This window comes from Emydura macquarii, unplaced genomic scaffold (assembly GCF_026122565.2).
Source record: "Emydura macquarii macquarii isolate MOO-44397 ecotype Brisbane River unplaced genomic scaffold, CSIRO-AGI_Emac_v2 contig_1644, whole genome shotgun sequence".
Taxonomy (NCBI): Eukaryota; Metazoa; Chordata; order Testudines; family Chelidae; genus Emydura; species Emydura macquarii.
In genome coordinates this window covers 17,384,907-17,408,319 of record NW_027131781.1, presented here as the reverse complement: position 1 = coordinate 17,408,319, position 23,413 = coordinate 17,384,907, and the positions used below count along the sequence as shown (strand labels likewise).

General features: G+C 40.1%; 1 protein-coding gene across 4 annotated transcripts in view; it reads left to right on the top strand.

Annotated features, from left to right (window-relative positions):
• GABPB1 (GA binding protein transcription factor subunit beta 1) overlaps window positions 1-13,508 on the top strand; it is a 40,520-nt gene extending 27,012 nt beyond the window's left edge. For all 4 annotated transcript variants that reach the window (XM_067555757.1, XM_067555754.1, XM_067555755.1 and 1 more), the window contains 2 exons: window positions 1,053-1,168; window positions 11,713-13,508. In XM_067555757.1, the coding sequence (XP_067411858.1) occupies window positions 1,053-1,168; window positions 11,713-11,865 (269 nt within the window). In that variant the 3' untranslated portion in view covers window positions 11,866-13,508. The remainder of the gene's footprint in view (window positions 1-1,052; window positions 1,169-11,712) is intronic.
• The last annotated feature ends 9,905 nt before the right edge of the window (window positions 13,509-23,413 follow it).

The window sequence follows — 23,413 nt, the reverse complement described above, 5'->3', positions numbered from 1 at the left end:
CAGAAAAGGGGATGCAGGATTTGAGGACCCAGGGCCAGGTGCAGCCTCTTCATACCATGGAGTTCTGCTCTGTGAGGATCCACTCTAAACACCAGGATACACAGAGCTTTGAAGGGGGTCTGGGAGAGGAGCAGGGGCACAGCAGGTGGACTCATGAATACACATTGGCCCCACTGGAGCAAGAGTATATTTACTGTAGGAGCTGTTGCTGCCCTGAGGCTGCAATAATGATTGTGGCATGTTGTGCAGATACTTCCAGTAACAACCACTCCTGATGGAAATTATTCCTTCCTTGGTTTCCTATCATCAGATCACCCACAGGGATCCACAGTGCAGAGCTTGGCTACTTAAAGCCATGCATTGTGGTTCAGGATTTGGTCCACAGTCTGTGGGCAGATAGAGCCATTTATCACGAAACATGAATCAACACTATCACTAAATGATCTGACCCTTAGATGAGCACTTACATTTGCCACAGAACCAACCAAATGAATATTTGGAAAATATGTACACAATGATGTACGGTAAATATGACCATAATTTTCTCAGATTAGGAACTGTTAGATTTTTTTCAAATTGCCTAACTGATTTACCTCAAAAACATAAGCCATTTTATTTTTCACAAATTATTTAAAAGGAGATAGTCTTGTAGCTGAAGCACAGAGTGGGTGGGGAGATCTAGCATCTGTTCCCAGCTCTGCCACACAGATTTCCTCTGTGACCTTTTGACTGGTCACTTAACATATGTGCCTTGTTAACCCATGTGTACAGTGGGGTTGATAATACCTAATCATCATGTCTGCTGTGCCGTGAACTTAAATTTAAAAAATAACTTTGAAATCTCTAGTAGAAGATGCAGTAAAAGTAGTAGGATAACATTTTCAGTATCTTCTTCCATTGATGGCCTTTATGAGCATTTCATTGTGGTTTTTCTATCAGGAAAGCTGGCTTTTCAGGTTACTCTTGAAAGTTTTACACATTAGTTGTTATATGTAATGTACATACTAGCCCTTGTATTCCTATTTATTTGTACAAATATGTTTTTATTGAAGTATTAACAGTACCAGCAACAGACATTGCTGAAGAAACTGTGATCAGTGAAGAACCACCAGTCAAGAGGCAGTGCATTGAGATTGTTGAAAATCGTGTGGAGTCTGCAGAAATAGAAGTAAGGGGTCTAATTACCTGATGTGTTTTAACCAGAGTTTTCAAAACTGAATGTTTTGTTGTTTCTTTTTTTATAGCTGAGTTTCTGGACTGCAACAGAATGAAGATAACCTGTTTGTATTTCCATATCCCTTGTTTGTTTATATCAGAACTTGTATTTTACAAAATTGCTATAGGAAGATAGCATAGCATATGTTCAATCCTCAGGTTGCCCATTTGTGCATATAGGTGTCACTTATTTTTGTACTTGGTTAAATTTTTCTTTTAATATCACTGATAAATTCCTAAAACTAGATACTGATATATCATCATCTAATACAACTTTCCATCAACAGTGAATGAGAATATAATGTCCTTTCATCTCTCTTAAACACGTTTGTCTTGATTACTGAAAATATATCATGATTTTACTGTTAATAACATCTAGGTAAGATATTTAATGAGAGAATCTTATCATTTTGTGCTTTCAATCTTGCTGTTATAAAAATGTTTCAAATTTTTACCAATTTTTTGATTGAGTGCAGAAATAATAATAAAACATCTAATTACACCATCTGGTGTATTGAAATTTTGATGCAGAAGTCCTAACTTAAAATAAGAGAGAGATCTATCCTTTTTATTTATTTATTTATTTATTTATTTAAAACCAAAACATTTTTCTGTGATCCCCCAATTGTGCATGTGGTGACCTCTTTACTCCTTGTTCTATCCCTGCTACTTATTTTGATCAAAAATCTATGAAAACTATCTGCCCTGATTAGACTGTAAATGTCAAATTGTTTTGATTCTGTGAACCTTACAGCATTTTGTTTCACAAATGTATTTCTCCTAGTTTTGTTATATTGAATACTGTTTTGTGCCTCATTATTGTGCAGTCTGTGGAAAGATACCTCATGCATGCCCAATAGCAATAATTAGCATATTTCCTTAATGACTTTTTCTCTCCATGTTATATCATATGGAATACATTCTGCCCTCAGTTGTGTGATCATTACAGACTATCAATACAGTTGAGATTTTCTTGCTGCACTTTTTAAAATGTATGACATAATAAAAACAAAACTTCTGTTCACACTTTCTAAAAAAATCTGCCTGAATTTTTCTTAGTAAAGGAAGTTATAGTTCCTTGATCTCAGTAACTTAATAAATTTATTGGTCAAAGTGACCAAAACAGATTGGGTAAGAAATAGATCAAATCATTTCTAAATACAGTAGCTCAGCATGGTAATACAAATACTTCTTTAAAGGAACGCTGTCAGCTTAAATTACATATTTTAAACAAACTTCTTTAACTAAGTTACTAAAAAAAACTTTAAGTGAGACACGTAAAAAAACTTATGTTGTTTTAAAAAAAAAATTAAATAGCAAGGTAAAATTAGGCCCTGGTTATGAAATGAGAGGTGTGCAGGCTGATCTCTGTATCTGCATAGAGCTCAGTTGATGTCAGGGGACAGGACCACAAGGGGTTTGATTGCATCCATCTTATTACAGGATCAGGACCCTTTGTTACTTTCCCTTACTGTCCCTTTAAGTTACTTTATATGGTTATAGCAAGAGCATAAGATGACAAATGCTTGAAACAGGAAAAGAAAATAACTCTTTTCTTTCATTCTTTTCTTTTAAAAAGAAAGAAGAGCAAAACTTTCATCTTTTCTTGAATTTAATGTTGTGAGTTTCTTTATTGTTGCCTTCAGTTATTTGATTGATTTTTGAATAAAAGGAGTAATGTTATTTAAGGTTAATAGCAGCTTTCTTCACCATTTTACATTCTTGACTTAGCACATCTATATAATATGATCTCTATTTCTGAAATCTTTATGTAAACCAAACTCCTTTTGACTTCTTCAGTGAGAAATTTTCCTGATTAGTGATTGCAGGATTTGGACTTTGGTTAATTATTTTCGTTTGACGTCTGAGCTCTCAAAAGAGTATATTAATCAAAGTTTGAATTGCTAGGAATATTGATTATAGTTTTGTGTAGAATGTCAAAAATTATCAGAAGTCACAAAAAAATTAACATTCTTAATAAGTGGCAAAATTTAACTTATACAAACTTTTATTTTTTGATTGTTCGAGTTAAATATTGACTTCCATCCATGACTTAATATATTAATTTACAATTATTTATATTCACCATTGAATTTGACTTAATCTTTTCCCAGAATGACTTGCATATTGAAAAGTGATATATATATTAGAAACACCCAGCAAATGGAATTATCATTTCATAAGACTTTTTAGTAGAATTTAGACATAAGTTCATCTTAAAGGGTCACATTTCTGCTTTTTCATCAACTGTTAAATATTACCTTATGTTTTCCATTATTTATAATTATACCCAGCACTATCCATGCTGCCTATAATAACACTTAATATTACTATAACTGAACAATATTCTCTATTAAAAACATAAAAATTGGCAATGGGGGTTAAGGGATATTTGTAATTAGTGAAACTGCCACTAACTCACTTTTTTTCTTTTAAATTGAAATGTCCCTTTAAAATACAGCCAGACTTCAGATGAATACTTGTGTAAAATATTGTACAGTGAGGAAAAATACTTTTTTCTCAGGGAAACTGTGAGAACGAACTATAAATTTAACTGAAATGACTGTCTGCTTGTTCAAAACCACTACCGTCTATATCTCCTGTAGTGGTTCTGAGCACTGATATGGTTCCTTCCAGCCCCCAGTCCTCCTGTCTTTGGCAGACCACTTTATGCAGTTTATCTCTTCTGTTTTCTGCTGGTGAGATTTTTCCTTTCACCCCCCTTCGCTGTGCTCTGTCTCATCCTTAGCCTAGCCTGTGAGATCTTGCTGTTTAAGGATAGTGGCTCTGCTTTCTCCCATCTGTGAGGGAGATAGCAGTAGAGCTCACTACAGCAGTGGGCTAGGTTAATGTGGAAGTGCCTAGTTTTCCAGGATCTACCAGCACTATGTCTTCAGGAAATAAGACTTCCTTTTCATACACAGCAGGATCAAATTCAGGTAGGGGATGTGCCTCCCTCTCTCTCAAGACTACCTCCTTTAGAATTGCTTGTGAGACCTAGGGCTCTTCTCAGCTCTCCTACTTTATAGCTTAAGCTTGTAGCTGTTCCTGGACTATGTAGTGATTTGAGAGAGGCACCCACCACTACCTGCCTTTTTGGCTTCTAAGGCTAGAGGTCTGCCTTAAGGAGATTCTTTCTTCTAGGGCTCTGCTGTCTAGGTTAGGAATAGGACTCACTTCCTTTCTAGACTCTTGCCCATCCCCACTGGCCTGTTTCATTCTCCATTACCTCTTTTTCTGTTTTGTAGTCCCTGTTATTGCCTAGTGGAAAGCTAAGAAATAACAGTCTCAGGAAGACCAGGAAATAAAAGTTCAAGAAATCCTTGGGTTCCTCTTTCTCAGAGAGGTGAAAATTTCTCCTATTTCATCTTTCTCCACTTCAGAGTCTGAGAGTATGTCTGCACTTTGAGCTGGAGGTGTAATTCCCTGCTCGGATAGACACGCATGCTAGCTTTGATCGAGCTAGTGCACTAAAAAATAGCAGTGTAGCCCCAGTGGCATGGACTGCAGGACAGACTGATTGACCAGAGTACAGTCCTACCTGGGACACTAGGTATTTACTTGTGCAGCTTGCCTGTCGCATCTCTGTAGGTATGAAGACATACCCTGAATCAGATAGGTGGTGTGGAAGAGGACTTTTGACATCAAAGAGCTGGACAGCCTTACAAATGAAAGGAAGGAATTCATATTTTCTTCTCCCCAATCCTTTTCTGTCCAAGGTGTATTCATTCCAGTTAGCTCAGGACCATTTCAAGCAAACTGATATAGTTCTCAACTCCTATGGCTTCATTCTAAATTTGGAGAAGAATTTCCTGGTTTCTTCACAAGATCTGACTCATCAAAATGGCTTATTCTAGCGTTCTCTGAAAATTAGCCAAGTTTCAAGACACCATCAAATTCCATCTCCCAGGCCCCTGAAATCTTTTTTGGGATGGGCATGGACCTGCTTAGTCTCATGGATTCAATGGGCCATTCTGAATACAAAGCCATTGAAGCCTTCCTTCTTTCTGTTTGGGAGCACTAGAAGGATTTCTCATTCAATTTGATTTCCTTATTTGCCCAAGGCCAGAGATCCTTAAAACATAGGCTAGTTTGTAAGCTTTTCAGATCAGCCCACTTCACTCAGAATCACAATAGTTGATAGTCTTCAGAGCTGGGATGTGCACGCAGGCTTAAGATCATGTCAGGGGCTCTGGTCCAAGTGAGAAATGAGGAATATCAGTGTCCTCAATCTGAGGGTGTTGATCATTCAACACTTTCTCTCCTTCATCTCAACTCCAGCAATACAGAGAGAATGTAACCACTGTGCTTCAATTGGATATATGCAGCATCCAGAGTGGTGGTCTGAGTTCCTCACTCAGAAGCAAGTCCTTTGTAGTCTCTCCGAAGTAGAAAAGGCCCTCCCCATTCACTTCAGTTACCTACAATGAAGGGAAGTAGAACATGCAGAGAGAATGGCTTATGCAGAACAACCATTCAGCCAGCGATATGACAACTAAATCTATTGACATTCAACTGTGTATTCTAAAACTGGGTTTTCCATCATGTGGACTTGTTTGTTGGGATTGGAGATTCTCTGTCTGTTGTACCAAGTATTGGGGACCCCCATGTTTGGAGGGTGAGTGCCTTCTCATTCAGCTAGCTGAGGCCCTCTGACTCACCCCACTTATATTAAGATGGACAGAAATAACAAGAGGTTTCAAGCAAAGATTATTCTAAGTACTCTCTTGTGAATCTGAAGGCCTTGGTTCCCCTGTATGCTTCACAAATCTCATTCTTCAGAGATCAGCCCATAGCCTCTCTCACTCTTCAGGGATCAGCTATATCTGTATTTAGTTCTTCACCTGAATCTGCCAAGATTAAAGTTAACAGCCAGAAGGTTGAAGCTACAGTCCTTAGCCACTGTCCCCAGTGCAAGTTTAAGAAATTCCAGCCACTCAAAGCATCCTTGCATTCTTATTGGGTGGTTTTAATATGGGGCTTAGCTACAGGTGTTTGTAGGTTCAAGAGTCAGACATTGGAGCCCTAGACCTGATTAGCTCTTGGTATACTCTTGCTGTACATCCTCAAGTCTTCTATTCCCACAGAACAGTCAGCTGCTTCAGACCATGTATCCGAAAGTATCTGATGGCTTGTTGGCACTTTACTTTTGAACCTCTGTGCTCATATCAGAACTCCTTTCAAATCCATGAGGGAATCTTGTTTATATTTCATAGCAATCAAAGTTATATTTCTTGTGGTAATCATCTTGTTGGAAGTGTGAGATAGTCTGAGTCCTTTCCTGCAAGGAGCTATTTCTCCATTTCTTCCAAAAGAAGAATAGTGGAATTCACAGCCAAATTATATTCTTCATTTCCTATTAATCAAGAAATCCATTCTTTTGGCTCCATTCCACCTCTTCTCAAAGAAGTGATTCTTTTCTCCTTTAAGTACTGTTTAACCGTTGCAGAAACCAGATGCCTTCTTTTTGGTTTATGGCTGCACAAGGAAAGGTTTAAAGCATCCATCAAGACTGCCATAATTCCTATATAAGTTTAAGAACTTTTATCAAGAATCAATGCACGTTCTTCAAGATCTTCGGCATCTTCATTGCAGGGAAGAAAAGAGACTACGATTAATTCATCTGTGAAGATCCTCCTTCAGGGCTTGTTTCATTCTTTTACAAAGCCGAGGTAGTGGTTCCTCTTATGCTTCTGGTGCCATAGGTTTCTTCAACCTGTATTCTCTATTTGTTTATATTCTTTAAAAAATATTTTTTCATGTGTACACAGTATTTATCTTTTCAAGTACCCTCCCCTTTTGTTTCTATTATTTGCTGCTTCCCAGTAGTAGCTGCAAACTGGAAGATAGAATTTCCCTGTACGTAGGAAATGGCTATCTTCCCTGTTAATTGGTGATTTTATGGAATGGCCATCCATCAGTCTGGAACATTATTCCCCTGGAGTTTTCTGGGTCATTGTTCTTGTATTTTGCAATTTTGGTTTTGGACTTTAGGTTTAGACAATGTTAGAAAAAACTTATTTTGTTTAAAGCAAGGAATTTTCATTTATGTGGATCGTTTCCTATTACAGGAAGCTTGGTATGTATCTTATGTTTCCAAGGTTTGTATATGAATGGTGGTATACCAGTAAAATATTTAAAATTCATATCTGCGCTTAAAAGAATTGCTGTTTTAATTTAGATAGTACAAAGCTCTGAATAAGATGATAAAATATGAAATTACCCATTTCTGAACCCAGATCTAGCTTCTTTTGGTGAAATAATCTTGCATTTCTCAGACCTGTAATTTTAAGCAATGTGTGGATATTTATTGTGCAAAAAATCCCTTTCTAAATAAGAGGAAGATTTTGTTCTTTTTTCCCCCATCAATTCCTGAACATCACATTTTTTATATTTCTTTGTACCATAAGTCTAAATTACAATAAAGCAAAAAAGTTGACTCTATTTTTCATGTTATTCCTTTGTTACTGACATAGCTTTTTAATGTAAGCATTTAAAATAGTACACACCATCAAATCTTCCATTTACTTTAGAGATTGGTGTATCTGCCTTTTGTGTCTCATTCCCCTCCATTAGCTACATACAGTCTGGTTATGTGGAGATTTAAAAAAAAAAAAAAAAAAGACAATTTCTTACTCAGATTTGCTCCTTTTTATTTATTTAGAGTCAGGGGTGCTTGCTTTAGTTAATCCAGGTCTATAGCAGTATAACTAAGAGCAGGATTTAGCCCCCAAATAAGTTTTTACTTCCCCTATTTCCAATGTAGAAAAATACAGTTTGGGGACAAAGAGGTGAATTCAGTTCTCATCTTGCATCATCAGTTCACTAAGTTCTAACTGCAGAATCTCTTTTTACTAGTGATAATTACAAGCCAGAAAGAACACATTTGATTTTCAGACTCTAGATTAAGTTCGCAGCAGTGGCAGTTAGAAAAGTCATCTTTTCACTAACAAACTGAGCAAATTTGATTTTGGATGTCCCTGAGGCACAATCCCACATTACTAACTTTGCTTTATAATTTTTTAGAGTATAATTGCACTTTACATGTCATAAGACATGTAAGTTTAAATACCTGTTTTGCAAAAGACAGTTATCATTGGCCAGTTCAATTGTTGGATTCGTTGATTTACCATTTAACCATTCACGTGTTGTCTTACAAGGCAGTGTTCTGATTCCCAAAAAGATAAACTTAGAAGTTGAATGCCAAATCACTTTGTCAAGTGAGTGGTTCAGATTATCACCTTTTAAGATGGAGCACTTATTAGTGCATATTCCAATTGAGACAAACCTATTGATTTTAGCTTCCCTTTCAGCTCATTTCCAAACCATGTAAAGCCCTATATAAAGCAACTGCAGTGTAGGTATTTTATTCCCTTCTCTATTTTGATGACTAACCTTTATGAAATTCAATAAAATCTGTCCGTCATCCATTGTTTCTGTTGCACAGATGCTAACATTAGCATTGATGGATTACCTGTGTCATTGTACTCTGACATATTCAGCACCACATGTGGTATCTACATGTAGCTCTAGCATTGGGAACAGTAGGAAGTGGAAGGCAAACTGTGTGTATTATATTTATTGAACATGTTTAGGTACTAATCATGCAAACAGGTGAGGAGCAGAGTTACTGAGCTGAGAAAGAAAAGTATTTTATTAACAGCTTGAAGTCCGAAATGGCAATGCAATTGTGAGCTACTAGAGAGAAGGAGAAAGAGAAAGTGTGCGGGAGCATGTTGATACTGTTTCATTTGATAGACCAACATTTTTCGAGGGATAGCTTGGCAGCTTAATTTTCTGAGAGCTTCCCATCTACAACTACTATTTGGTGATTAAAGTGGAAAGAGTGATTGAATTAGAAATTGGCTTATCCATAAAAGTATGGTGCACTTATTTTAATAAGATGGCTTCTGCTTGAGTGAAGATCAAAACAAAGCTATTTTCAAAGGCAGTCATTTTTCAATAGGATGCAGTGTGTTTTTGTGGCTCTTCTGCATCAAGCAAGATGGCAGCATCTACATCATTAATGGCTGAGTACAATAGAAATACATTCAGCCATGTTTCTTAGGAAATGAATGCTTTGAAATGAAGTGTCTTACTTTGCCTTGAAACCATTCTGTGATATATTTAAATATAGCAGATGCAAGGTATGCCAGACAATTAGTTTGTAGGATGGCCGACTATCATTCACTTTACACAATTTAAAAAAAATAAATCTAGCCAAACACTTGTTAATTCATAAAAGTACAGTCTCCTTTTGAAAAAAATAACAAACAACAAATATTCCTCTAAGTTATATAGTCTCTGACTGAAACACAAGTCTTTTTTCTAAATGAATGAGAGTATAGCAGTTAGATAATTGTATAATGAGCAGCCATCATTCTGCAGCATAGACAGCCATTAGTTTAAACTACACCATGCAGTTGGCTGAATGGAAATAAAGAGCATGGTCTTACTCCAACTGAAGTCCGTAAGAATTTTGCCATCAATGGGAATTGGGTCAGACTCAAAGTCATTGTAATGGAGTTTTGTTGTATTACAAAAGTAATTGATTGATTGGCATACCTCTGCTTTTGTCTCCCATTTTCAATAAAAGTGTGGTTGGCATTTATAGTAAGTAGTAGCAGCAAGCTACTTTTAGCTGATGGCATTATATTCTGATCAGATTAATTTTATGTAGTAAGTGCTGTCGCACAAACGGGTAGAAGGGGGCAGGGAAGAGAAATATATTTTTCTCTAATTCCTTTTAGTTATAGTAATCTTAAGGGATAATTCTAGACAAAATGTACTTGTAACAAATACTAGGTAAAAAAAATTCAGACAAGATTTAAGGTGTTAGTCTCTTTTAAATTATTTTGTGGATTAATAATGTATTTACGATTGGCTGAAAACAGTTACCTCATTAGAATGTATTGTTCCTTAATTGTTCAGTGTACACACACAGCCAGTACACTATTCTATTTGGTCACCTATTGTAGTTTGAAATGTGACTCTAGAAGTAAACTTGCGAAGTTCCATGTTTGTTGCATCTCATTGATATCTGAATCACATTGCTCACTTTACAAGTAAAAAAGGTTTTTCCTGTTAGCCTTGGATATGAAAGTCAAGCTGTGTTCCTTCTGGTTTATGCATTATTGCCAGAAATAAATATTCTGCAACTGGAACTTTGCTTCTGTCCTACAGCTGCGTTTCTATGGGCAAATCCCTGTGCCTGCATGGATTCAGTTGCATGATGACCCCTTAGTTAAGAATTTCATTGATGAGCAAACTAGAAAAGAATTCAGGTGTAGTGGCTGTATAGTACAAAGTAGGAAATAGCAAAAACCAGAAATGGTAAACTATGACTTTGAGTACACAACCATTTTAAGTAAGAAGGTATCGTTTTTTATACTCTGTTCTGGCAAAAGCCACAGTTCAATCACTTAGTATGATAGAAAATAAACAATTAGAATAGAATGTTGTTACCAGATACATGTTACCTTAAGGTGTACTAAATAAAACTGTCCTCAGCTTTGTCCTAGAAGTGGGAGATCATTACTTGGAGATCCTTTTTTTGTTTTTAGTTTTCTCTCTCCAGTGGAAAGTATCCTCGGTGGAGTTGCATGACAGTCTCTCTTCAGGGTTTTTCTCCTACAAAACTATAGAAGCAACTAGCCTGGCATCCTACTCTTTCCCCTGATGAAATAGGAGTTTCCACCTTACAACACACATACATCTCTACCTGGAGGGAGAAAAAGGTTTTCCAAATGAGTTCTACAGGACTGTGAAAACTAGACTGCTTAAAAGTGCCAGACAGTAGGATTCTTAGTTAAAATCTATCTAGTGGCCCAATTTTCCTGTTGCAGAATATGAGTAAATCCTGTGAACTCTCTTTTAAAAAAAAAAAAAAAAATAGAGTTGAATGAATCAGAGTAGAAGTTCTGGGCTCTGATTCTCCCACATCAGAATACAGATAAACAACTTTGGTGGAAGATACTCTTATCACAATGTAGGAGAATTGTTCCCCAGAAGTTCTGTTTCTATGCTGATTCATCCATTTCTAATTTTATATATATATATACACACACACAGTGGGAAATTTGCTTGGATATAGACTGCATACTGATTTTTCTTAAGAAGCTTGAACTTTTTTTTTTTTTTAAATTCAGATTCTGGAAACTCTGGGTCAGACAACTGTGCCTGAATATTCAAGATATCTTCCAAAGATTGCTTTTTTTTCCTTTAAAAAAGTCATAAGAGCATACCCTTAAAGAGAGTAGGTTTTGGTATATTTGCACTTTACATTTTGTGAGCAATTGTCTGGCCCAATCTTTCATTGTTTACTTACACAAAAGTATTTAAGTGAGTTTTGCCTGAGTAAACTTCAGGACTGGACCACCTAGCTTATGATTCTGCATATGATGCCTTATACCTTGACTGTGCAGAAGCTTTAGATCTGCCATTTTAGCTTGCACTTAACATGCATTTGACAAAATATTGTTGTTTTGTTTTTAATAGGAGAGAGAAACTCTACAGAAACAGCTGGATGAGGCAAATCGAGAGGCACAAAAGTATCGCCAGCAGCTTCTAAAGAAAGAGCAGGAAGCAGAGGCCTATCGGCAGAAATTAGAGGCAATGACACGTCTCCAGACTAATAAAGAAGCTGTTTAAATATTGAAATGGACATATTGCAAAGTCTGTTACTTTCAGTCAAGAAAACTGCAGTACAATCTTGAACTGTACATGGTATAGGTACAGAAATGGGATTACACAATAGCAAACATGCTAGAGTTGATAACTGGACTTAAGCCATGAGCTCTGCTGAATTTCTTGTAACATAAAAGCTGAATTTAGAAATTGTGAAAAATATTTAAAATGAAATACTGTAAATAGTTGTTTTTTTTACAGTTACAAAGTGAGTTGATAAATCTTTTTGAAGGGATACAGAAACCCAAGAAGCCAATGTTTTTGTTAAATTTTTGATTTTAGTATAAATCTAATTTCTGAAAAACAGAACAGTTTTAAGGGTGATGTTGCTGATTAAGATGGACAGTTGAAAATGAATTATGTGATAAAATGAATTAACACTGATTCCCACAAAGAACAATTTAGACCTCTTTTTGAATAAGACGTTTCCTGATGGACATCTTTGTACAGCTTTAAGTAGTTGTCTTAGATTTTCTGAAAACCCTTGTTTTAGAAAGTGAAAATTTTTTATTTAATTTCAGATATATCCAAGTAGATTTACATGTATATGAAGCTAATATTTTTTAAACTTTTCAGTTTGTAAATATGCTGCATGTTTTTATAATTTCTACACACATCTTGCATAGATATTTTTCAGCAAAGATGAGGAAAATTATGAGAAAAATGTTTAACCTAAATGTCATTTGAGGTAAGCTAGCAGCCAGTTTTATTGTGAATGGTATATTTCTTGGAAGAATGTAATTTGTAAAAAAAAAAAAAAAAAAAAAAAAAAAAAAATCTTAATTTGCATAACAGACATTATTTGAATATTTTGACAGTGGGGAGCATTGAAACTTCACTTTTCTGTGTGTCTTATAACTTTCATGTTGCAAGCATTTTAAAGTGCAGAAGTATGAAAGAATTTCTCCACAGGAACCCAGATTGCAATTCCTTTTAAATATTCTTACTAAAATGTTTCCCCAATAATCTTCAGATTATCTCAAGAACACATTTTATAAACAGACTTTTGCATTTAAATTATGCAGATGGACCTGAAAGTTTGATGTTGTGATGGTGCTCTTGTTACCTAGCATCATTGTGCTTCACTGTGATAAATGTGTCTGTTTATGCAGTGATCTGTACTAATACTTAGCATTTATATAGTGCTTTACATCTTCAAAGTGTTGTATAATCAATAAAGAATTAATCTTCACTATGCTCCCTATGGAAGGGGCATTATTGTCCCCATTTTTACAATTGGTGGAAGCATGACACACACAGGTTAAGTGATTTATTTGCCCAAGGCCACATAAGTCAGTGGCAGACCCGGGAATAGAACTCAGGAGTTCCTGGCTCCTAATCCTGTACTTAGGTCACGCTGCCTTAAGACTGTTCGATGCTGTGTTACATTGAACTTTGAACTATTGTGCAGATTTCTTTTTTGTAAAACATAACTTGTCTTTTATTCGTGCTTTGCTTTGTCTTTCCATGTTTCACTGCTTTTATGATATTGTTTATATAATCTTAAACAAAGTCTAGTTTACCTATACCGTATTCAAAGGAATTGCCCTTAAACCTGTACTCTAGCCTACTTTTTCTATTTTACAATTAAATATCTTTTCCACATACTCATGGTGTAGAATCAAATACATTTAAATTGTTTTATATGTACATTAAAAGATCTGCATTTTTGTCATGGTTCAGAACATATGAAAACACTGTTGTGTTACACAGTAGGCGTTAAGAATATCCTTTGGGTTGGGGTGAGGAGAGAATTGAACTTGCAAAATATACATTTTGTAATCTGTTCATTGATCATGAGAAAAAAATCTAACCGGTATTTTGAAAGAGTATTAATATAGCAAAAGGGTTATAAGGCAATTTAGCTGCTCTTTGGAAACACTTGAAGTATTTAGTGGTAAGTGTGAATAACAGTCATTTAAATTTCATTCAGAAAAGTACCCTCAATTTACTCCTGCATGGGGCTTGACAGAAGTGTGTTGTGCAATATTTGTAAGCACACAGTACGAAGGCTAGAGTTAGAAAAAGCCCTGTGGACTTCAGTGGGCTTCTCATTATTAAGGACTGCAGGACTGAGCCTCTGTCTTGCAATGCATGCAAAAGAATAACTCCTTATATCTGTAAACACATTCAAACCTATTGTCCCAACGCTTGGCTGCCAGCACCTAGATATGACCAAGGCTGGTGCTATATAAGTACTAAGGCCCTGTCTGTGTTAGAAAAGTCTATTGGTATCATATCAATAGATTGCCAGTTTACACCAGTGCAGTACTAACTTTTTTCTGGCCTGTGTTCACAGTAGCATTGCTGTCTCGGTACATATCCCAGAGTTGTCCCTATAGGTGCATCCCATGTGCCTTGTCTGGAGACTTTTGGTGGTAATGCCTATTGCACCCTACACATCCCCCTGCCCTGCACAGAGGACACACAGGGCCGCCCAGGCAAACTGCTTTCAGTTCCTTTACAGCTGCTTCGGCCTGAGATAGAGTGCTAATGTGTCCACTTTACTATTCAAAGCTTGTCCATAGTCTAATTATTTTCTTTCTTTTCTTTTCCTTTCCTTTAATTTAATTTTATGCTTCATTCATTTTGTAGAGGGATTTGTTCTATAATCCCTTTGCCCCTGGGGAGGAGCGTTTTCTTTCAAGATCCATTGTCCTGGGTTTCAATCATTGCCTGACTTGCCAGGAAGCTATCATGGTCAGTGACTGACATTCCTGGTGTATCTACAGCTTGGGGGAAATTTATATTTATATCAGAAGTGTACCATCTGTTCAGCTTTTAAAAGCAGAGCCAGGAAGACTCCAGAGATAAAACTTAAACTCTTAATGATGGAGCATTGTCTCCATCCGGCCTTGGATCCAAGCCATGAGACCCTCCAGACATCAACCTCTGAGAGACCATAGTGCCCTGTCAACATCTGCACTCTCACCCAGACCTACTCAGGAGAGGTCCTCGGAAGATGCAGGGAAGACTCCTAGATTTCAGAGACCCACTGAGATGCCTAGAAAGAAGCCAAGTATAAAAGAAATAGAACACCCACTTCATCAGCAGGCACCGCTCAGCCTTCGTCATCATCAAAACAACAGTTTTGACGAATTGGTCAAGGGTCTAAAACAACCCCACACCACCAAGCTGCAACTACACAATTCTACCTGTTTCCCCCCACTTTGGAGGCCATTTCTCCCACATTCAATCCACAAGGGAGCAGATTACATCAGACAAACGGATGTCGGAAGTTATATAATCAAGTTTCTCCATCAATTTTACCTCCTTCCTCCCACCCAACCTGCCTTCCTTCCCCATCGTTTTTGAAGGACCCTTTTCACAAGCACTTGCTGAAACAGGAAATTGACTGTTTTTTATGCTTAGGAGCCACAAAGCCAGTTCCAGCTCAACACAGGTGTGGGATTTTTACTCCCAAGTCTTTTCTGGTTCAAAAAAAAAAGGGGGGGGGGAGGGAGGGGAGAAGAGGGAGGGAGGCTAATTCTAGATCTAAGACTGCTAAACAACTTCATGAAAACACAAAAAATTCAGGATAGTGATTCTTTCAGCTATAATTCCATCATTTCAAGCAGAGGGTCAGCCTTCAGGATGCATGTTTTCATGTCAGAATTCAGCCTATGCACAAGAGATTCCTTTGGTTTCTGGTTGCTTCTAGAAGTGGGTGCTTCCTTTTGGCCTTTCTTTGCCATGCAAATATTCTCCAAAGTACGGGCAGTGGTCATCGCTTATCTTTGACAGCTGGGGATCATTGTTTTTCCATACTTTGATAACTCGCTATTCAAGGTCCTGTCTTAAAACAAGGTTCTCTCCACCATAAAGAGAGCAATGTCTGTGTTCCACAGGCTAGGCCTGTAGCTCAGCATCAAGAAATCCACTTTGAGCACTGTGCAAGGATAGGATTCTGACGGGCTGCCTTAGATGCAGCATCAGTTAGAGCTTACCTTCCCATGGACAGGTTCATGACACGAACAAACCTCATCTCAAAAATTTAAGTCAGTCCACTGGATGCGCCTTGGCAGTCCTCTTCCTCCTCACCGGACGGGGTAGTCTCCTGGGACCACTTGGCGCCACTGGAGGATTTCAGGGTGCACCAGGAACTGCTCAAGAGGGTGGCCTCCAACTTGGGGCTGTAGCTGAAGGAGTTAGAAGAGGCTGCAGATAGCCTCTTTAATGTGCTGGCGGTGGCTGCCCCAGTGAAAGTGGTCCTCTCAGTCCACGAGAGGGTCCTTAAAATCGTAAAGGCCCTGTGGCAAACCCCTTCCTCAGTCACCCCTACGTCAAAGGTGGCCGAGAAAACGTATTATGTCCCAGCCGAAGAGTTGGAGTATTTGTTCACTCACCCCGCCCTGGGAACCCTGGTGGTAGACGCGGCTAACCAGTGAGACAGGCAAGGTCAGCCAGGGTCCACTCCCAAGAACAAAGAGAATAAGAAGCTGGATTTGTTTGGGAGAAAGGTTTATTCCACGGCAAGCCTTCAGTTCAGGATTGCCAACCATCAGGCCCTCCTGGGCAGATATAGTTTCAACCTGTGGGACTCCCTCAGGTAGTTCGCTGAGGCCCTGCCCCAGGACCAGGATGAAGACTTCAGCACCATCATGGAGGAAAGAACCACGATAGCTAGGGCAGCACTCCAAACGTCCTGTGACCCTGCTGACTCGGCGGGCAGGGCCATAGCTTCTGCCATCTACATGAGAAGGTGCTCATGGCTGCAATCCTCGAGCCTGTCCCAGGAGGTGCAGCAGTCTATTCAGGACCTCCCCTTTGATGGGTTGGCCCTATTCTCTAACCAGACCGATGCGAAGTTGCACGGTCTGAAGGACTCCAGGGCCATGCTTTGTTCCCTGGGCCTTTACACGCCCCAGTTTTCCAGGAGTCAGTCATGGTTCGAGGCGCAGCATCAGCCAAGGCCTCCGCCCAAGCCTTTTCAACCCTATAGGAAGAGGGAGAGGAATAGGGGGTTTAGAAGGAGAAATCAGCCCCCCAGCTTGTCCTCAGCTCCCCAGCAGGGGTCCTCCAGGAGGTTGGGTAACCAGAGGAGTAAATTTTGATGGTGCGCCGGCGGGTGGCACCCCGACTGCTCTCCTGGATCCGCCCTGCCCCTTCCTAAATAGGTTAAGGCCCTTCTATCCCGAATGGGCAAAGATCACTTCAGAAAGTTAGGTCCTTGGAATAGTCTCAGGGGGCTATGCCCTACAGTTTACAGCCACCCCCCCAACAACCCTCCCCCTCTGTCCCTCTTCAGGGACCTCTCTCACGAACAACTCCTCTTGAGGAGGGTGTCCACCTCCTGCAACATAGGAGCGGTGGACATGGCCCCTCAAAGCAGAAGGGGGAAGGGGTTTTATTCAAGGTCCTTCCTCATTCCCAAGGCGAAAGGGGGTCTGAGACCCATATTAGACCTGCGTTGTCTAAACAAATATGTCAAATGACTGCCCACCTGAGACGAAAGTGTGTGTAAACTTTCCATATCCAGATGATTGGCTGATCAGGGGCAGGTCCAGGTCCCAAGTGCAGGAGAGCATGACCCTCACTTGCTCCACATGCAGCAGGCTGGGACTGCTCGTAAACGAGCAGAAGTCCACACTAACCCCAATGCAATGCATAGAATTCATTGGGGCCACCCTGGACGCTCCCCAGGCCAGAGCCTTCTGTCTCAGCCATGTTTTGAGGCAATGGTCTCTATCATCTCCCAGCTGCACCAATGTCCCACAACAACAGCCAGGCACTGCCTACAGTTGTTAGGCCACATAGCGGCCTGCATGTACGTAGTGAGACTAGCTCACTCAGACCACTTCAGGCATGGTTGGCCTCAGTATAGGGGCCGAGCAGACACCCATTGCACTGGGTGGTTACAGTTCCCCTGCCAGTCTTAGCCTCCCTAAACTGGTGGCGGACTCCCAGGGAGGTGATGAAGGGCATTCTGTTCAGGGAACTGGTCCCATCGGTCACCCTAATTTCTGATACTTTGGATGTAGGATAGGGAGCCCACATTAGTGCCAACCTAGGCACTCAGGGGCTCTGATTGGGGGAGGAGAGACGCCTGCACATCAATGTGAAGGAGCTGAGGGTCATTTGCCTAGTCTGCAAGGTGTTCCTCTGATTCCTGACAGACAGAGCAGTACAGGTGCTGACGGAAACACCGCAGCCATGTTTTACATAAACAGGCAGGGGGGGAGCGCGCTCCTCAGCCCTCTGTGAGGAAGCTATCCGTCTGTGGGACTTTGCCATGAGGCACGATTTCCACTTCACTGCCTCTTACCTCCCAGGAGTGAGGAATGATGAGGTGGATCACTTCAGCAGGTCATTTCTACCCTGCCATGACTGGTCGTTGCACCCAGACGTGGTGGCTATGATCTTCCAGAAGTGGGGTATTCCCCAACTGGACCTATTCACGTCGACCTGGAACACGAAATGTCTGAGGTTCTGCTCGCTCCGGGGTCACGAGACTGGGTCGATTTCCGACGCGTTCCTCATGGACTGGACGGGGACCCTCATGTACGTGTTTCTGCCCATTCCGCTCCTGCCCAAGGTTCTGCTGAAAATAAAGAGGTACAGGGCGGACATCATACTTATGGCTCTAGCCTGGCCAAGACACCACTGGTTCAGCATGCTGCTGGACCTTTTGATCGCCCCACCCCTAGAGCTCCTCAGGTGGCACGACCTTGTGTCCCAGGACCGTGGTCACCTGTTGCACCTGGACTCCCTACATCCCACGGCCTGGAGGCTCTGTGGCTGATGGAGGGACAGAGAGCCTGCTTGGTGCAGGTCCAACAAGTCCTGCTTGGCAGCAGGAAACCTTCTACACAGGTCGTGTATCGGGCTAAGTGGAAACGGTTTACCTGTTGGGCGGAGTCCCGGGGCATTCCGACCAGCCTCTCGCCTCTCCCTTTCCTATTCTGTTAAAATCAGAAATTCAGTCTGCTACAGGTAGGAGCAATAGGGGAGGTATTATAGGAGTTCAGGACTTAAAGCTTTTATTCCAGATTTTCCTGATACCAAAGAAAGATGGAGGTTTTGTAACGATACTGGATCTTAAAATCACAAAGTTCCATTTCCATACGTTGACCTTAGCATCTAGTAATTGCCTGCCTTTCAACCTTAGATTGATTTGCAGCTCTCAATTTAAAGGATGCATATTTCTATGAGACTTGATCATTGCAAATATCTGTACTTCACAATGGGGCAAGATCATTTCCAGTACAGGGTCGTTTTTTTCCCTTCTACTGCCCACAAAATTTCTAAAAGTTGCTTTATCTGTTGCAGCAGCCTGTTTTAGACCACATTGTATCTTTATTTATCCTTATCAAGATGATTGATTCCTCATAGCCTTGTTGAAAGAGAGCTTTAGCTTACCATTGTAATAGGACTAAAGAGTTTTTGGAAAGTCCCTTAAATGTGTTTTTGGGTATGCTGACGACTATGAAGGTTTCACTATTTCTTCACAGTCACTGTCTAGGTGGGTTATTCAATATATAGAAGAGGGACGTAGGATTCCATTTGACACACTGGACTAGAGATTTGACTACTATTTTTGTGTGCCTTAGATATATTCTGATTGTTGAGATGTATAAGGCTGCTGCCACATGGAGCTCTATTCAGACTTTTACAAAACACTTTTCCCAAGACTCCCAACCCTATTAACTTAGGACTCCAAGTCCCACCGTCTGTTCATCGGATACTGCCTGCCAAACGATCCTGAGAAGGAATATGCAGAGGAGGTAGCAGTGGAAATATCAGAGAACTTGGAAGAGAGGGCTAGGAGGGACAAGGTTCTACCATCTAAACTGCACTGGCCAGTGCATCCCATGAGTGTGAGTATGAACTCCAGTTACAAGTAAGCCACTTTCATTTCTCAACCTTTTTTGCATGTTACATTTTAAAGTCAGATTGTGGGAAATGATGTGCAAGAAAACGATCAGTATCTAAATGCTTCTGATCTTCTTGATCTTTGTGTTGAAGCCAAGTCAATAATCAGATTGACAGACTACTTTAGTCAGATTGGTCTTATCTCCTGGCTAGGACTCAGAAACAGCTTGTATGTGCCTATATGCCGTGCTGCCACTTTTTCTGAGCCTGACATTATCTTGTCCCATCCCACCTTCAATTCTATTGGCCCAGTCAGAGATGCTCCAGGTGTTGATGGACAGCTTATATTTTCCATTTAACTCTTGTTTTAAAAAATCAAATATTTTACCCACTCCATTGACCTTGGTGGAATTAGTCCTGTATTACAGCTGAGCAAGGGAGAGGAGGACTGAGGCCAAATTCGTTGCAACCCTGCAGGCCCACTCTGGTGTCACTAACTGTCTTCAATAGAAAGATTACACACGTATACGAGAGGGGGGCAAATGACGCTGTGGAATCTTTGTCTTCATGATGATGTATAAAAAAGAGGAATCCAGCTTGAACTTCAGATCCTTGTTTGAGTTTGTAGGGCTGGCAGTTAGAGAAAAAAAAAGTTGTAAACTCAGCAAATTTTACCTGGAAAGCATCATGAGACAGTAAACATGGATTGCCATGATGCTATTTTGACCAGAATTATTTTCTAGAGTAGTACTGAACTTTAATTGGTGCTTAATTGACACATAGGACCATGTGTGGAGCCTGGGAACTGGGTAAAAACTATTTGTAACATGAAATTGCAGAGTACATGACATTTTGGAGTCTCCTTGGAATCTGTAGCTGATAAAACATCAGTAAAGAATATAGAAACTGAGTAACAAAGTGAAATGTTACCTGTTGATTAGGCATTGCTCCAGCTGAACTATTCCATGATCAAAATAATGTTCATTTCCTTAAACTTAAATACAGTTTAATCATTGTAAACTCCTAGAATTGATAACAAATTCAGCTCTAGCTTGGGAAGTGACAGTGGAAACATTCATGTCCATATGGAGGGTTTCCCAAGGCTTTGGCAACACGGATCTATTTAGCAAATAACAAAAAAAAAAAAAAAAAGCCTTTTCTATTCACACTGCTTCCTGTGAGCAAATATTCCATCCTCTTTGGTCTATAACCAAATCAATTTGAGTGCAGGGTAACTATAACAGAGAAGTATTGTTTACTTCAAGTAATATTTGCCATGTGTGCATTTCATTATCATCTATCTAACTTAGACCAGTCCTGAACAAGACCTACTATTTGTTCTTTTCTACACTGAATGAAAAACGCTTGCTCACATGATGTCATTTTGGAGTGAGAGATGTAAGATAAATGTCATGCGAAATATGTATTACATGCAGCTTAGGTCTGGAAACATGTTGGAGTAAAATATTGCTCTGTGTTTGTTGTTCCACGCTGAAATCATAAATGTAATCAGCAACCCAATTTATTAAAGAAACTTATTGGAGGATTGTAGTAAGATCTGGAATCACACAAAATTAACACACTGCCTTTTACATGGTTTTAAAACCTCTAAAAATATTTGAAAAGGTTTTGAGTGTGTGGACCTGAATAGGTTCTTATAGTAATACCTAGCTCTTATATAGTGTTTTTTCATCAATAGGTCTCACAGCACTTCACCCTATTTAATGTTTGTAGCTTCACAATACCCCTGGGAGGTGGGGAAATATTAGGTTCCCCATTTTATAGATGGGAAACTGAGGCACGGAGAGGCTACTAAGTGACATACCCACAGGAAGTCTGTGGCAGAGCAAGGCACTGAACCCAATCTCCCAAGTCTTAGGTGATTGCCCTAACCATTGGACCATCCTTCCTGTCTGTATTAAAATACAGAAATACAAACAGTCTCTTGAAAATGTGTCTGTAATTCAGTCGTGTTTGATGTAAGTGAAATGACAGCTATTTGTTTGTTACAGTAGAATCCTGAGGCCCCAGTCAGAGATCAGGGCCCCTTGTGCTAGAACTGTACAGACATACTGCTTTGTCATTAGTTTACTGGAGTAAATACCAGAACTAAGGAAGAAAACCTTCTAAGAGCCAGATTGTTCAAGCATGGGTGTGTTATGGGCTCAGGTGGCCCCTTTCTCTCCTCAAGAGTCATGGCTAGGAAGCAGCTATTGGCAATGCTGAGTGCCCTGGGGTGCCTGCTAGCACTACCAGCAGCACTCAGTGCCCCAGAGGAGGCATGTGTAAGTGGGGTGGAAGCATGATTATCTGCTCTGCTAACCTGCAAGCAGGTGCAGAGCCTGCAGGCACCACAGAAATACCTCATGTAGCTGTGGTGTGAAACATGCTGGCCTAGGGCCGAGAGAGATGGTGGGCTGGGCATTCTCTGCATCATTTCCCCCATTCCTATTAAAGATGTGTGCATTCCTTATGTAAATATTGAGCCAGGGTCCTCTGAGGGAAGTTCTGGGGGACAGCAGCCAGTAGTGGATGCCCTTTGCAGCACAGAATCAATGGGGCCATGCTACCATAGATGGGGTCAGTAGGAGGCAATGCACAGTCGCAGGGACTCCAGAGACTCGGGGTGGCTCTTTCCTCCAGCAGTTCCCCAAGATCTGTGGAGTTTGTGGGCTGTTCAGGCCGTGCTGACAAGAATAAAGAGAAATTCATTTTTTTTAGCATTTCCCAAATTCTAATTTTGTGAGTTTGTTTTTGTTCTTTTACTAAAGGCTGTTTCGTGAGCTAATAGAAGATAAATGTATTTCTGGTGTATTTTTGTACGGTGCTTTCATGCTTGTCTTGAGTGCCTTCCTTCACTATATCAATATCTTGATCGTATCATTATTTATCAACAACTTGGTCATATCTCCTGAACTGCTAACCCTTATCTACTGAAAGCAGAGGCTGCAAGAGCTACCCAGAGTTGTTACACTTTCAACTGCTTGAAGGGAAACTAGCTTGAACCATCTCTTTATTCCAAAGTAACCATGCTGCCTTATAGTACATCCACTATCCAGGCTTGAAACACAAGCTTCTTTGAAACCCAGCCCTCAGCCGTTTTCATCTTTCACTGTGGTACTATTTCCTTTTGACAAATAAGATTTTAGGTAGAGATTCTCTGTACAGTCCAGGGCTGCGTCATGATAGCGTGGAACAGAAAGCACTCCGAGAGAGAAGAGACTTGGCAGTCAGTATTAAAACATGATGTGAAATGCATGAGCACCAATGGCAGACCAGGAGGTATTTTGAGCCATAAAGTGGGAAGGAGAGAGTCCCAGGAGAGGGATTTTTGGGCTGATTGTGGTTCCATGTTGAGGGCCAAATTAAGGCACAGGTTTGCTTGATGAGATGCTGAGGAGACAGGGCCAAACAAAAGTGCTCGAGCATATTACACCTGGGAAGGGCAAGAACAGATCTAGAGCATGCTCAGGTCAAGTACTGCCCCAGCTCAGCTCTCTAGGGGCTGTCTGGTCCATAGGCTGGGCATGAGCATGAAGTACAAGCTAGTCCTGTCTGGCTACCATTGGAAAGAGTAGATTATACAGGAAGGGCACAAAGGTGCCGGCTGTGCTGATGGCTTTTTGTAAACGTAGATGCTTACCTCTTAGAACTCCATGGAGAACCCTTCCATTAGCACATTTATAATGAACAGTGGCTT